At 32.3% G+C, this 13,992-nt stretch overlaps 9 protein-coding genes and 1 long non-coding RNA gene across 12 annotated transcripts; 4 read left to right on the forward strand and 6 right to left on the reverse strand.

Annotated features, from left to right (window-relative positions):
- The first annotated feature begins 93 nt into the window (after positions 1 to 93).
- On the forward strand, positions 94 to 1,904 carry LOC111426417 (mitochondrial 2-oxoglutarate/malate carrier protein). The gene is made up of 4 exons (XM_023060929.2): positions 94 to 420; positions 502 to 809; positions 1,090 to 1,417; positions 1,608 to 1,904. Exons 1-4 carry the CDS (start codon positions 344 to 346, stop codon positions 1,834 to 1,836), a joined length of 942 nt encoding a protein of 313 aa, XP_022916697.1. The 5' UTR covers positions 94 to 343; the 3' UTR covers positions 1,837 to 1,904.
- Positions 1,088 to 5,665, reverse strand: LOC111426421 (mitochondrial translation release factor in rescue). Its single transcript, XM_071195848.1, has one exon. It carries the CDS (start codon positions 5,663 to 5,665, stop codon positions 5,246 to 5,248), a length of 420 nt encoding a protein of 139 aa, XP_071051949.1. The 3' UTR covers positions 1,088 to 5,245.
- On the reverse strand, positions 2,187 to 2,591 carry LOC111426422 (uncharacterized). The gene has a single exon (XM_023060936.2). It carries the CDS (start codon positions 2,589 to 2,591, stop codon positions 2,187 to 2,189), a length of 405 nt encoding a protein of 134 aa, XP_022916704.1.
- On the forward strand, positions 3,241 to 5,233 carry LOC111426420 (rho GDP-dissociation inhibitor). Of its 2 annotated transcripts, XM_023060931.2 has the most exons (4): positions 3,241 to 3,418; positions 3,475 to 3,699; positions 3,757 to 3,771; positions 4,566 to 5,233. In XM_023060931.2, exons 1-4 carry the CDS (start codon positions 3,241 to 3,243, stop codon positions 4,763 to 4,765), a joined length of 618 nt encoding a protein of 205 aa, XP_022916699.1. In that variant the 3' UTR covers positions 4,766 to 5,233. The 2 variants fall into 2 exon arrangements, with proteins under 2 accessions (XP_022916699.1, XP_022916701.1); XM_023060933.2 differs by lacking the exon at positions 3,757 to 3,771.
- LOC139429764 (mitochondrial ribosome and complex I assembly factor AltMIEF1) lies at positions 5,662 to 5,865 on the reverse strand. Its single transcript, XM_071195849.1, has one exon. The coding sequence runs from the start codon at positions 5,863 to 5,865 to the stop codon at positions 5,662 to 5,664; it is 204 nt and encodes a 67-aa protein (XP_071051950.1).
- Positions 5,866 to 5,974: 109 nt separating this feature from the next.
- Positions 5,975 to 7,625, reverse strand: LOC111426416 (zinc finger and SCAN domain-containing protein 12-like). The gene is made up of 2 exons (XM_023060927.2): positions 7,320 to 7,625; positions 5,975 to 7,265 (listed from the first exon to the last, which is right to left on the reverse strand). Exons 1-2 carry the CDS (start codon positions 7,422 to 7,424, stop codon positions 6,003 to 6,005), a joined length of 1,368 nt encoding a protein of 455 aa, XP_022916695.1. The 5' UTR covers positions 7,425 to 7,625; the 3' UTR covers positions 5,975 to 6,002.
- Positions 7,626 to 7,721: 96 nt separating this feature from the next.
- Positions 7,722 to 8,607, reverse strand: LOC111426419 (phosphomannomutase). The gene has a single exon (XM_023060930.2). It carries the CDS (start codon positions 8,605 to 8,607, stop codon positions 7,855 to 7,857), a length of 753 nt encoding a protein of 250 aa, XP_022916698.1. The 3' UTR covers positions 7,722 to 7,854.
- Positions 8,608 to 8,679: 72 nt separating this feature from the next.
- Positions 8,680 to 10,741, forward strand: LOC111426415 (N-sulfoglucosamine sulfohydrolase). Of its 2 annotated transcripts, none has more exons than XM_023060925.2 (6): positions 8,680 to 8,773; positions 8,968 to 9,097; positions 9,152 to 9,675; positions 9,754 to 10,092; positions 10,143 to 10,315; positions 10,365 to 10,741. In XM_023060925.2, exons 1-6 carry the CDS (start codon positions 8,680 to 8,682, stop codon positions 10,650 to 10,652), a joined length of 1,548 nt encoding a protein of 515 aa, XP_022916693.1. In that variant the 3' UTR covers positions 10,653 to 10,741. The 2 variants fall into 2 exon arrangements, with proteins under 2 accessions (XP_022916693.1, XP_022916694.1); XM_023060926.2 differs by having other exon boundaries at positions 8,771 to 8,845.
- Positions 10,657 to 11,588, reverse strand: LOC111426424 (uncharacterized). Its single transcript, XR_002707825.2, has 2 exons — positions 11,226 to 11,588; positions 10,657 to 11,162 (listed from the first exon to the last, which is right to left on the reverse strand). It is a non-coding gene; the product is annotated as an uncharacterized lncRNA (long non-coding RNA).
- On the forward strand, positions 11,528 to 13,977 carry LOC111426414 (Nucleolar complex protein 2). The gene is made up of 2 exons (XM_023060924.2): positions 11,528 to 12,327; positions 12,415 to 13,977. Exons 1-2 carry the CDS (start codon positions 11,617 to 11,619, stop codon positions 13,936 to 13,938), a joined length of 2,235 nt encoding a protein of 744 aa, XP_022916692.1. The 5' UTR covers positions 11,528 to 11,616; the 3' UTR covers positions 13,939 to 13,977.
- Positions 13,978 to 13,992: the final 15 nt, after the last annotated feature.

A 13,992-nucleotide genomic window follows, 5' to 3' on the forward strand; every position in this document is an offset into this window, starting at 1 on the left:
AAAAACTGTATTATAAATATGTTTTTGAAACCAACCCCATCTAGTAATCTTTTTCTCAATACTTGAACGTCAATTTGGTTGTCTAATTACTTTATAATTGTCAAATAAAGAGGAAATTATGGAATTTTTTGCCCCGCCGCTGATTTCAAAAGTTGTGGTGGTGGTGGGTCAAAATGAAACGTTTCGATAGTCCCACAACTAGTTAGAAGCAAAGGTCAAGCATATTAATATTACTGGAACGCTTCAACTTCGCACTCAACAAACATTTTTTCCTCGCTAGCGCCTGGGTATTTTCCGATTTATTTAAGTAGTATCGAGCGAAACGTTGAACGAGTAACTCGAAATGATGGCTCAAGTGCAAGTAAAAGAGGAAAAAACCATTCCTAACGCGGTCAAATTTGTAATGGGGGGATCAGCTGGGTAGGTAGATGGCATATGTTTTTTTGGTTTAAGCGCGAAATTCAAAAAAATAATTTTTATTAATTATTAAAATATTTTTAGAATGGCTGCGACATTAGTGGTGCAACCGCTAGATTTAGTTAAAAACCGTATGCAACTCAGTGGATCTGGTGGATCGAAAGCCTACAAAACCTCGTTTCATTGCATACAAGATATCATAGGCAAAGAAGGAGTTTTTGCCCTTTACAACGGTATCTCAGCCGGTTTACTTAGACAGGCTACGTACACTACAACCCGTTTGGGAATTTACACTTGGTTATTCGAGATGTGCTCAACTGGGGATAAACCCCCAGGTTTTTTTACAAAAGCCGGTTTGGGAATGGCCGCAGGAATTGCGGGGGCTTTTGTAGGTAAGGATTAAATTTATTAAGATATTAATTTTTTTCCACCCAGATTATAACAATTTAAATTTAAGCCATTTCTTGATTTCTTATCAAAACAGATTATAATATGACCTCCACTTATCCTTTACAATGTATTTTTTCAATACGCTTTGTCACACTTTTGTTTATCTTGCTTTTATGAAATTGTGTTAAAAATAAAAATGCGATTTTATCAGAAAAGGCAATATTTTCGCCTCAAAACTTGCTCAATCATTAGTACTTTTAATGTTAATTATTTTTTAACCAGGAACTCCCGCTGAAGTTGCTTTAATTCGAATGACATCTGATGGCCGTTTACCATTAGCAGAAAGAAGGAATTATAAAAATGTTTTCGATGCTTTAATGCGAATAACACGGGAAGAAGGAATTTTAACATTATGGAGAGGAGCTATCCCCACTATGGGGAGAGCCATGGTTGTTAACGCTGCCCAATTAGCTAGTTATTCTCAAGCGAAACAATTACTATTAGGAACTGGCTTTTTCTCCGATAACGTTGGATGTCATTTTGCGGCATCAATGATTTCGGGTTTAGTTACAACAGCTGCTTCAATGCCTGTTGATATTGCTAAAACAAGGTATTTTAATTAATTTAAAATTAATTAATTTAAAATAAAAATTAATTTGAGGTTATGTAATATTAAATGTCAAAAAAAAATCAATTTAAGGTTATGTTCATAAAAAATTAATTAATTTTAAATTTAATTATTAAATACCAACTAATTTAAATTTTTTTAATCGAAATTAAATTAAAATATTTTTTTTAAGGATACAAAACATGAAAATGATTGATGGAAAACCCGAGTATACCGGAGCTTTAAATGTTTTATCGAGGGTGATACAACAAGAAGGATTCTTTGCTCTTTGGAAAGGATTTACGCCGTATTTCTTGCGATTAGGTCCCCACACCGTTTTAACGTTCATCGTTTTGGAGCAAATGAATGCAGCTTATTACGAGCATGTCTTGGGGGTTAAGAAATCCAAGGGTTCCTTATAATTAAATCAATTTCTAAGTCTATAAGTTGTATTTTATTAATAATAGATTTTACACAACTTGACAATCAAGTTATAAATGTTTTCTTCTCGAAATGCTTTATAAGGGGACACCGATAATTGTCAAAAGAATCAAATTTCAAGTATCAGTATTTTTATTTTTCGCTAAATTTTAACAAATACCTTCGTTAATACATTATATTATTTTAATGATGTTACCACAAATAAAAGAATTAGATTTTTACAAAAAATAAGGTTTTTTTGTCTTATATGACTTCTTTTATAACATTTTCTTAAAAAAATAAAAACAATTTATCTTATACGTACTAAGATCTCAACGTCTAATAAAATTCTTCATGATTTTCTATCACGGAGTTGGAGAGCCAAGTCCATATCATCTGCCGAGAGTGTGATTCGATTTGCGTGCATTGCTAACATGTTAGCATCTTCAAATAAATGGGTAAGATAAAGCTCGCAGGATTCTTGTAGGGCTGCGAGGGCTAGTTGTTGCATTTGATTCACATCAGCCGAACGCGCATATAAGATTTCTCGAACTACCCGAGCAAAAGGTAACTTTGGTATTAATAATTTTGTGGATTTTTGCAGATACTTAATCGAATTCATAGTCGTTGTAGGCACTCTGTGCTCCTTAGATTTCACATAGAATATTGTGGCGGGTGGCTTCTTCTTCGGTTTTAATTGCTTCCTTTTATTACTTGATGATGCGGTCGAAACGTTATTACTTGATTTCGGTGGCATTTTTTTTGTTATTCAACTAATTACAATCGTTTTTCTTACTGATTTAACGTCTTAAATTTCTAAAATTTATTTCTTATATTCTTAACGGTGATTTGAGGTTAATTCGGTTTTCATTCGCGCACTTTACGTCGGCGTACCAACTGTTTATGTTGGTACTAATTATAATATCATATATTAAATGTTGAGAAACAAAATTTTATCAATTTTTATTTGTAATTAAATCTAAATTAAACTATTTTATTATTATAAATCATTCAAAAATAAAGTGTTATCTTATTTTAGATTTATTGCACCATCGATTAATAGATGGCGCAAGAAATTGAGGTGGCCATTATTAAAGTTAAAGTTGCGCATGCGTACTTAGCACTTTAGACCACCCATTTATTTATTGAACGCCAACATAAAAAAATCATCAAATTTTCCTTATTTTTATTATTTACCGAAGCAATAAAGAGCAGTAAGTTACACCAATACAGTATATTTGCTTAAAAGCCGTTTAGGATCCTTTTTCATCGATTTGGTTCTAAATATAACGCGCCGGTCTCTTTATGAGATAAAAATAGAAAAAAAAACTTCGATTTTACTAAAATCCAATTTTATTTCGACCTTGCGATAATTGGTTCTTTTTTATATCTATTTAGTTGAAATCATGTCCGAAGGAGACACCAATACACCCACCGGTGAGATCGACAATGATGATCCTTTGTATAAACCACCTCCCGAGAAAAGCATCGATGAAATTCTGGCTGCCGACCAAGAAGATGAGAGCTTAAGGAAATATAAAGAGGCTTTGTTGGGGCAAGCTCAATCAGGAACGATTGTAGTTGGTAAAAATGAATTAAACAATTTTAATTTTGAGGTTATTACTGTTTTTGGTTTTTAGAACCCAACGATTTAAGAAAAGTCTTGGTGAAGCGATTGGTCTTGGTTGTCGCGGATCGCCCCGAACTCGCTTTAGATTTGACCGGCGACATCTCAAAATTAAAAAAAGAAACGTTTTCCATTAAAGAGGGCGTCTCTTATAAGATTCGTATCGAGTTTATCGTGCAAAGAGAAATCGTGCACGGCTTAAAATACGTGCAAAAAACTTATAGGCTCGGAGTTCCAGGTAAGAAAATTAACCTAAATTATTTCGTAACTTGTAAAATAAATTTATTTTCATAAGAGCTTACTGAACCAGGTAAGAAATAATTTTTTATTACGACATAAGCTCAACAAATTTTGACACTTAATTGACATAACCCCAAAATATTTTGACATTTATTACTTTATTTCGTTACTTTTAAATAAATCGATTAAAAAGTCGATACCACCACAAGCTTTGTATGAAAACCACGTAAAAAAAGTTAAAATAAAAGTTGTTGCTCCCTCGTTGATGTGATGCTCGTCTTGGGCGAAACCGTAATATGCAAAAATGTAGGTTATCATGGCGATTAGGCCCCACCAATTTCCGCTTTTCACCGAAAAAAATCCTAATAGACACATGTTTAATCCCATCATTGGGATACCTTCGACGTCGGGGGTGAAATTCCTCACCACAACGTAGCAGCAAATTAATGGTATCGTTGCAACTATTGGATAAATGTAGGCGAACTTGTTGTGGCCGTTTAAAAGGGCAACTTTTCCAATTATACAAGCGATTCCCAAGGTGTCCCTTAAATACATTGATGTTCCATAAATTGAGTTAAAATTATCGTTATTATTACTATATTTTAATACTCCGGTTATCGAGTGAATACCCAATAAGCCAAATGCGGTTAATGTTAAAAGATCTTTCCCATTTAAACGATAATATTGGGTTGATAAAAATATGCTTGTCCCCGCTAATATTCCATGAGTTATTAATCGATAACTTCTATCCATTATTCATTTTTAATTTAAAATTATAAAATTAATATAAAAATAATTTGACATTTCAAACGTCAAATGTAACTAATTTTTTTTTTAATTATGTTAGTTTTTCTTTTTATTTAGTGGATAAAATGACTCATATGGTTGGTTCTTACGCCCCAAAAGGTGAAATTCAATCGTACACAACACCGTCGGAGGATGCACCTTCCGGAATGATGGCCAGAGGTGCATATACGGTTCAATCTCTTTTCACCGATGACGATAAACACGAGCATTTGAAATGGGAGTGGACGTTTGAAATTAAAAAGGATTGGAAAGATTGAAAATTGCGAAAAAGGTTTACGGAAGATAATAATTGGGGTATTAAAAAATCAAAACAAAAAAAAGGAAATAAATAAATAGACCAAAAGTATTAAAAGCCATAAAAAATAAACCAAAACCCGCCTTTAAAAAATTAAAGAATTAAATATTAATGTAATAAGAGAACGTTTTATACCCAAACAATAAATAATTTAGGTGCATTTTGAGGTACTTTACAAAAAAAACCTTTATAAAACCTTTTATAATATTAAAGAATCAAATTTTAAAGCATTTATAAATTTTTGTCCTTTAAAAAAACCAAAAATTAGGTTTTAAGAATTTTTTTAAGGTTATGTTAAGCGATTGGTGAAAAGGTGCAAATAAAAATACCTCTACATATACTTATCAGCTTTCTTTCTTATCTATTTTTGTATTTCGCATAATCGTTTTTTCATATTCAACTAAAAACCAATAAAAGTAATTAACAATAATTAATCGTAGTTTTATTTAATATTCTCTCGTCTTTTCCACTCCTCTTTCATGGTTTTTAATTTTTCCCTTTTTTTTAAAGCAGCTTCTGACTTTTTCTTCTCAATTTTATCAATTTGTGCTTGAACACTCTCCTCTTTATTAATTAAATTATCCAATTTTTGAATTAGAATAGCCCTTGCTTTCTTCCGATTTATCATCAACGACCTATCTTCATGACATTTTACCACAATCCCTGTTGGGAGGTGTTTTAATACGACACAATTCGATGTTTTATTAGTCGCTTGCCCCCCGGGGCCACTTCCACGCACATGTTGTTCTTCCAAATCCTTTTCGAATAACTTCGGCACTTTGGTGTAATCAACACAATGTTTTAGCCGCTTAAAATTTGCAATTATAAGAGGAGGAGGTTTAATAATGTAGCGAAGAATCATTTCACCGATTGTCGCTCGAGAAGTGATAAACCCTTCTTATAATTAAAAGAAATTTCTTTTGGATCGGTTAAATTTTTGTTGGTTTTAAATTCGTGGCGAATTTTGCGAAAATAATATCCTTTGTTTGTATATTCTAGATCTGAACCGTACCTTAAAAGTTGTTTATAAAGATTTAAGATTTTTGTTGTTGAAATACTCATACTTTAAAACTTTATCAAATAACTGATTTTTATTGTGAGGTTATGTTATTTTTTAGGTTAGGGGGGAAAATGGGAACTAAAAAAACGTCGTATTGGTTGCATAACCAAGTTTGAAATTAAAAAAATTTATTTTAGTTTCATTTAGAATGTACTTTCATATGAATTTTCATATTATATTTTTGATGAAACCCTTTCCCACAAACCTCACAAACATGTCTTTTTTCATCCGAATGAATCACGCGATGTTTCACCACCGAACTTCTATCAACAAAAGCTTTTCCGCACACATCACAATTATGTTTTCGTTCGTTTGTGTGCCACCTCACATGATAAACCAACTTACTCTCAACTCGATAAGCTTTCGGGCAATAGATACACTTAAATTTCTTTTCGACTTTATCACCTAAATGGGTATCTTGCATGTGTTTCGTTAAACTCCCTTTAAGAGGGAAACTTCGAGGGCAAAATCCACAAACATACGGGCGTTTATTGGAATGTATTTGTTGTTTATGCGTCCATAACGAACTCGACTGAGTGAAGGCTTTGTCGCAAATGTCGCATTTAAAGGGGCGCTCCCCTGTATGTGTTCGTTGATGCACCTCAAGCGTTTCTTTGGAGAAAGTTCCCCCGCAAATTTCGCAAGTCCAACGTCGAGTCTCGTATTCAGGATGATTCTCTTTGCGGTGTTCCCACAGATCATGTTGTGAGGGAAAATCTTCGTCGCAAATTTTGCAAACATATTTAATCTCTTCGCGTTTATCATAATGAATTTGATCGATGTGACGTTGTAATAAATATTTAGTTGGGAATCGTTTCTCGCAAAAATTACAAATATAATTTTGGGGCTCATGAACTGATTTGACATGTAATTCAAGAACTGAGCGATTCTTATAGGAGTTTGTGCAATATTCGCATTTAAAATGTTTATTTAGTTGTTTCCGATTCAACTTTTTGTGAGATCCTTCCGATTTATCTTCATTCCCCTCGGAATAATGAAATCTACGATGATGTTTCAATAAATTAGCACGATCATAAAACGATTTGTTACAAACTTTACACACGGGTTTATCCAAGTGATTTTTTCTGTGTCTATTTCTCGATTTTAAGCTTAAATAAACCTTCCCGCATATATCGCAAGGATATTTACTTAATTCCTCGTCATTCTCATCATCCTCCACTTTAAGATCGATCGTCTCCTCAAGTAAATAATCATCATCCTTTTTATCATCAGCATCAAACTCTAAACTCAACAACTCCTCCAAATTAATCATCCCGTTCGTTTCGATGTACAATTCTAATCGCTTTTCCGTCTCTAAACACACCAATTTGAAATCGTGAGCTGCTTTTAACGATTTCGTGCATTCTGTGCATATTAAAGGTGATTTTACTGATTTTAAATCCTAAGGTTTTAAAAAATTTTTTTTATAATTTTGAGGTTATGCTGGAAAACTTACGATTTCTGGGATAATCGAACGAATTTGTAATAAATGCTCGCTTGTAAAGTGCGCTATCTCGCTTTCTTCGGTTATCTTTAAACATAATCGGCAAACGGTGGGCATTTTTTGAAAAATTACCAAATTAAGGGCAGGATTTTTCTTAACCTTAAAATTGTAGTGGGGTGCGAGGTTATGTTTTAAAAAATAAACAATAAAAGTTTTGCTTATGGAGATAATTTCATGAGGTAATGATTAATTATAATAAATTAATTAAATTAATGTTTTATTTAAGAACCTTTTCTTCTTCATCCAATAAAAACTTATACACAGGTTAGGGGTTAGAATCACCGAAAATGTATTTTTTTAAATAAACATTTAATTACATATATTTATATTCCCAACTAATAAATCATTAAAAGATGAGTTATAAATGCTTTATTAATACAATTAATTCAATAATATACGCTTAAAAATTAAAATAAATCGATAAAAATATTTCGCGAAACTAGCGCCATCTCTTAGCGAATCAATAAACTCGAAATAAATTAAAAAATTAAAATTTATCCTTTAATAAGTCCTCTAGTTGCTTTTTGGTATCATCTGGGCCACAAACGCGATGCCCCACAACCCTACTATCATTATAAATCTCATGATCGTTCCCCCCTTTATCAGTTTTATCTCCGAAGAAGTGAATCTCATCAAAACCTTCATTCTCTAAATGCCGCAAACAATAAGTTTTGTCCCAACCGTGTGGAAATACATCAAAACTGATTTGGCCACCTATACTATATGTTAAATCGATGTTTGTGAATTTATTTTTTAACGCATCAATCATTGTTTTCCTTATATTATGAATTTTATCATATTTTTCGAATTCGTCCCTCTCTTTTTGCGAGCACGACCTTCCGATTGGTGAAATGTTTAACATTCCCGCTCGGAATTCAATAAACGTTCCTCTTTTAACAGGCAAATTAATCTTTGATAAATAATTCAAACAAAAATTAATAAATTCTTGCAATTTCTCTTCACCGATGTGGTCCTGAATGCTTTTTCGGCCAATTTCTTCTCCGTTTTTAAACTGAACGAGCCCATTTTCGGGGAAAACATATTGAAACTTTTTTACTACGTCATCTCCGTTCATTTGTTCAGCGATCTTTTTAAAATCCGATCCTCCAACGATCCCTAAAGGACATTTCGTTTTCACATTTTTTAATAAAAAATCTTCGATGGTTGAATCGATTACTTGACGTGGCTTAGTAAGAGTTCCGTCCACGTCAAACAAACATAGTATTTTCTTGCCTGACATTGCGAAAGCGAGCAAAAAAAGGGAAAGTAAAGTTCTTCGTTGAACTAGTTCAGTACAATTTTAACCGCGAATATGGATGGGTTTTACGTACTTTTTTTCATCACTTTTCACGTTTTAACACTTTTCACGGCCGGTGGAAACTCGAAGAATGTTCTGCTTATGATGGGTAATCTTTAAATAGCTTGCATCAGCCGGGATTTTTGTTACTAACTTAAAAATTATTTGTTGCGATAAAAAAGTTAGGTTATGTTTGTGCTTTGACGTTTAATTTTACATTTGACGCTTTTTAAAAAATGGCGCCATTTTATTTTTTAGTTTAAATTAATGTAATTATTTAAATAAATAATTTTTTTGTTTTAGCGGATGATGGGGGATTCGAAATGAGAACCTACTTAAACAAAATATGCCAAACTCCCAATTTGGATAAATTGGCTAAGCAAAGCTTAATTTTTCACAATGCTTTCACATCGGTGAGTAGTTGCTCACCGAGGTATGTTAATCCTTATTATTTTAGACCGAAATAATAAGATTTTGATTAATTTAGTCGAGCAGCTTTATTAACCGGTTTACCATCGCATCAAAATGGGATGTATGGCTTACACCAAGCTGAAAACCACTTCAATTCTTTTGATACCGTTAAAAGTTTACCAAATATCCTAAAAGAAAATGGAATCAAAACTGGGATTATTGGTAAAAAACATGTTGGGCCAAGCTCGGCTTTTAAGTTTGATTATGAACAAACCGAAGAGAATCACTCGATTTTACAAGTTGGGAGGAATATTACAAAAATTAAATTATTAGCGAGGGAATTTTTGAATAATTCCAACGAAAACTTCTTTTTGTACGTTTCATTTCATGATCCACACCGTTGTGGGCACACTAACCCCGAATACGGTGAATTTTGCCAACATTTTGGAAATGGTGATGAAGGAATGGGGAAAATTCCTGATTGGACCCCAATTTATTATCAATGGGAACAAGTTGACTTACCTTATTTCGTTCCGGACACTGAACCAGCACGAAGAGATGTTTCAGCTCAGTACACAACAATTTCACGATTAGATCAAGGTTATACTTTATCTCAAACATAACCTCAATCTTTTTTTTTTTTAAATATTTTAATACATATATTTTTGATTGTTTTAGGTGTTGGATTAATTTTGGAAGAATTAAAAAATTCGGGTCATTTAGATGACACCTTAATCATTTATTCATCCGATAATGGAATTCCATTTCCTAACGGAAGAACTAACTTATATGATGCCGGCTTAAGGGAGCCAATGTTTATCTCATCCCCTTATAATAAAGAAAGAAGAAATCAGGTTACGTACTCATTAACGAGCTTATTGGATATCGTTCCAACGATTTTAGATTGGTTTGAAATTAAAAATGATGAAACTTCGGAGCACGACATCAAAACTAACGAGATTATCAATGAGAGTAATCCATATACGGGGAAAAGTTTGTTGCCGTTACTACATGAAGGTACTCTAAAATTACATTAATTATTTTATTTAATAACGTTAACATTTTAGAACCAAAAAATTATAGTTCTGAAGCAATTTTTGCAAGTCATAATTTGCATGAAGTGACTATGTATTATCCGATGAGGGCTATAAGGACCACTCGATATAAATTAATACATAATTTAAATTATAAAGCCCCGTTTCCTATTGATCAAGATTTTTATTTATCACCAACGTTTCAAGTAAGTCGATTTTAACCTAAAGTTAATTAGTAATCAATTATTTTTTAAGGATATTTTAAATCGAACCCGTTCTAAAGAACATTTACCGTGGATTAAAACCTTAGAACAATATTATAACAGACCAGAATGGGAATTATATGATTTGCGTAGTGATGTGGCCGAGTTAAATAATTTAGCCGATGCTCCAACGTACAAAGATCTTCTTGATGCTTTAAAAAATCGGCTTTTTGACTGGCAATTAAAGACGAACGATCCGTGGATTTGTTCACCACATGGTGTTTTTGAAAATAAGGGATTATTTAAGGATAATCCTCAGTGTTTAGGTTTAGATAATTAAAATGACATTTTTAGGTTAGTTTTTATTCAACACAGTAATAAACATCTATAAAAATTAACCAACGTTTGTATAAAAACTTTTAAAATTAACAGTTTCTTTTATTGCCTACACGGTATAAAAAATTATTTTCTTTGTGTAAGAAACTTCTATTTAAATAAAATAATTAATAAATAGGCAACTTAATTAGCCCATGCGCCATATTGGTTGCCTATTAAGTTATTTTTTTTAATAATTAAATAGAACTCTTTTTACCTACTTTCTAAAAATTAAAAATATATCTTTGTGCATCTACTGGCCTCTTTCTCATTTTAAATAACATAACCAAAAAAACTAAATCGAAAAACCAAAAATATCTTAGGTTATTTTTCTTCTATTTCTAACAAATCGTCACCGTAGCTTCCCAGAGTATTTAGTGCTGTTATGAACAGCATCCTCGATTTTTTGTAGCAAATTAAAGTTATACCGTGAAATTTTATTGATGTGTTTCATCCGATTGATTAAAATTTCCACCTAAAACAACACCAACAAATTACCACCACGAACGTTAATAGATTCATAATTAACTCAACTTACCTCGTTATCGTATGAATCAAGCGTTCGCATACTCTCCCGGACACTATACAAGCGACAAAGTTGTAGAAGTAAGCCCCCGGTGAAAATTACAATCACCCCAAGCATGAAATAATTGAGGAGAAGGTACCTCGAAGACATATACATAATAGTTTAAACGAAAATGGCCCCCCACGGTGCTTTAAAGTCGATAATGCACATTTTTAATCGTTATAACCCAAAAATAATATCAATTTTCCTGTTGTTGGTGGTTTTTACAATTTTTATAGTCATTGACAGATTTGACGCAGTGATGTTAGCGACATCTATCGGAACATTTCTTAAACGTAATTATAACCTCAAATCCTTAACCTCTTCACGTGTTTATAACTTTATTATAAAAGTTTGAGTAAAAATGGGAAAAATACAGAACAAAGCTGGTGTTAAGACGAAATTGTTTAAAGTAAAACCGAAAGGTGCGACGTTTAAATTAAAACCAAAATGTATCAAAAATTTTGAAAAATCGAAAAGCTTTAAAACATCAAAAAATTTAAAAACACCAAAAAATTTAATAAAAATCCCAAGCGAGGAAAACGAAGATGTTTTAGAAAATTCCGATGAAGAGGATTTAAACGAATCGCTTAATAATGAGGAAATTAAAGAAAACAATATCGATGAGGATTCAAATAGTGATGATGAAGATGTCAATATACAAGAAAATAAATTTAAAGAATCTCTCGCAAAGTTACAAGAAACCGATGCGGAATTTTATAATTTTCTCAAAGAAAATGATAAGAAGCTGTTAAGTTTAAACTTTTCTGATGATGAAGACGAAGTTGATTCTGAAGAGGAAATAGACGAATTACACAAACCCGAAGGAAAATTAGAAGTGGCCAGCGACGAAAGTGATTTCGAAGATGAATCGGTAAAAAGAGATGGACGAGTAGTAACTTTAAAATTATTAAAAACTTGGCGGAAAGACATCGAAACCGACGCTTCAAATAAAACGTTAACCACGTTAATTAAAGCATTCCATGCGGCTGTTTTAAGTGTTTCTGCGGATAATTCACAGGATATTTCCGAGTTTAAAGTTGAGGGATCTGCCGTTTTTAATGGAATTATTCAGGTTTGTATTTATGCAACCAAAATTTCTGTGGTGTTGAGTTGCCTATATTGTTTTTTAAAAAAAGTTTTGAATTAAAATTTTTTTTAGGTTTGTGTTTTAGAATTGGGCCCAGCTATAAGAAGGTATTTAAAAATATCACCCGGTTCGAAACAGCCACCTCATAAATGTAAACGATTCATAAAAATCAAAGCAGTTTTGCGGGGTTATTTCACTGATTTATTAAAAATTTTAAAAGGCGTTACATCTCCGAATATATTAACGGTTTTATTAAAACATCTACATTATATGGCGCCTATGTTGGTGTCTTATGGGAATGTGACAAAATCGGTTTTAAAGAAATTGACGGATTTGTGGAGTACCTCCGAAGAGAATGTTCGAGTTGTGGCTTTTCTTTGTATTTTACGAATGGTGACGAATCAGCAACAATCATTACTTGATTTAGTGCTAAAAATGATGCATTTAGCTTATGTGAGGAATTCGAAATTCGTGAGTACGAGTACTTTGCCGGGGATTAACTTTATGCGAAGATCGTTGGTTGAAATGTACGCTTTGGATGTTAACGTGGCTTATCAACACGTTTTTTTAAATATTCGTCAATTAGCGATACATTTAAGGAATGCGATTACCGTTAAGAAGAAAGAAAATATTCAAACGGTTTATAATTGGCAATTTATAAATTCTTTGAGGTTATGGGGAAGTTTGCTATCAATGATTTACGAGAAACCCCAAATGAAACCTTTGATTTACCCGTTTGTTCAGGTGTGTTTAGGAACGTTAAAACTTGTTCCAACCACTCAATATTACCCTTTAAGATTTCATGTTACCCAAGTTTTAATCGATTTATCATCAAAAACTCGAGTTTTCATCCCAATTTTGCCGTTTATCATCGAGATTTTAAGCCTGTACGATTTTAATAAGAAGCATCAAAAAGTTTCGATGAAACCACTTCATTTCACGTGTATTTTAAGGCTATCTAAGTCGCAATTATTAGAAAACGGGTTCAAAGATGCTTTAATCGATGCAATTTATTCACAACTTTTAGAGTATTTAGCTAATAATTCAAGTTCTTTAGCTTACCCAGATTTGACGCTTTTCGTAGTTGTTCAACTTAAACAATTCTTGAAAACCTGTAACATTGCGAGTTATTGTCGAAAAATTAAACAAATTTTAGAGAAAATCGAACAGAACTCAAAGTTTATCGAAAAGGAGAGAAAATCGATTCAGTTTAATTTAAAGGATTCGAAAGGAATTGATGCCTGGGAAAGCTTGGTTATTAACAAAGGGACGCCTTTAAAGGAGTATTACGAGAATTGGAATAAATTGAGGACGATTAAAAGGAATAAGGAAGCAACGGGAAATGATAAATTGGGTGAATACAATTTGCCGATACTCAAAAAGGGCGTTATTAACAAGAAAGTAAGTGATGAGAAGGTTGAGTTATTCCCATCGGACTCTGAAAGTGAAGAGGAAACTCAATTGAAGAAGAAACGGGGTAAACGAGGAGGTAAAAATGTGAATAAAAAGAAAAAGGTTATTGATGTAAGTGACGATTTTGGAGATTATGGTGATCAAGATGATATCGTTGAAGATATAAAATTAGATGATTGGTGATTTAATTCGTATATTCTTAATAAAAATTATTTAAAAATGCTTTATTTTATTCTT

The sequence above is a fragment of the Onthophagus taurus genome, chromosome 5 (assembly GCF_036711975.1).
Source record: "Onthophagus taurus isolate NC chromosome 5, IU_Otau_3.0, whole genome shotgun sequence".
Taxonomy (NCBI): Eukaryota; Metazoa; Arthropoda; class Insecta; order Coleoptera; family Scarabaeidae; genus Onthophagus; species Onthophagus taurus.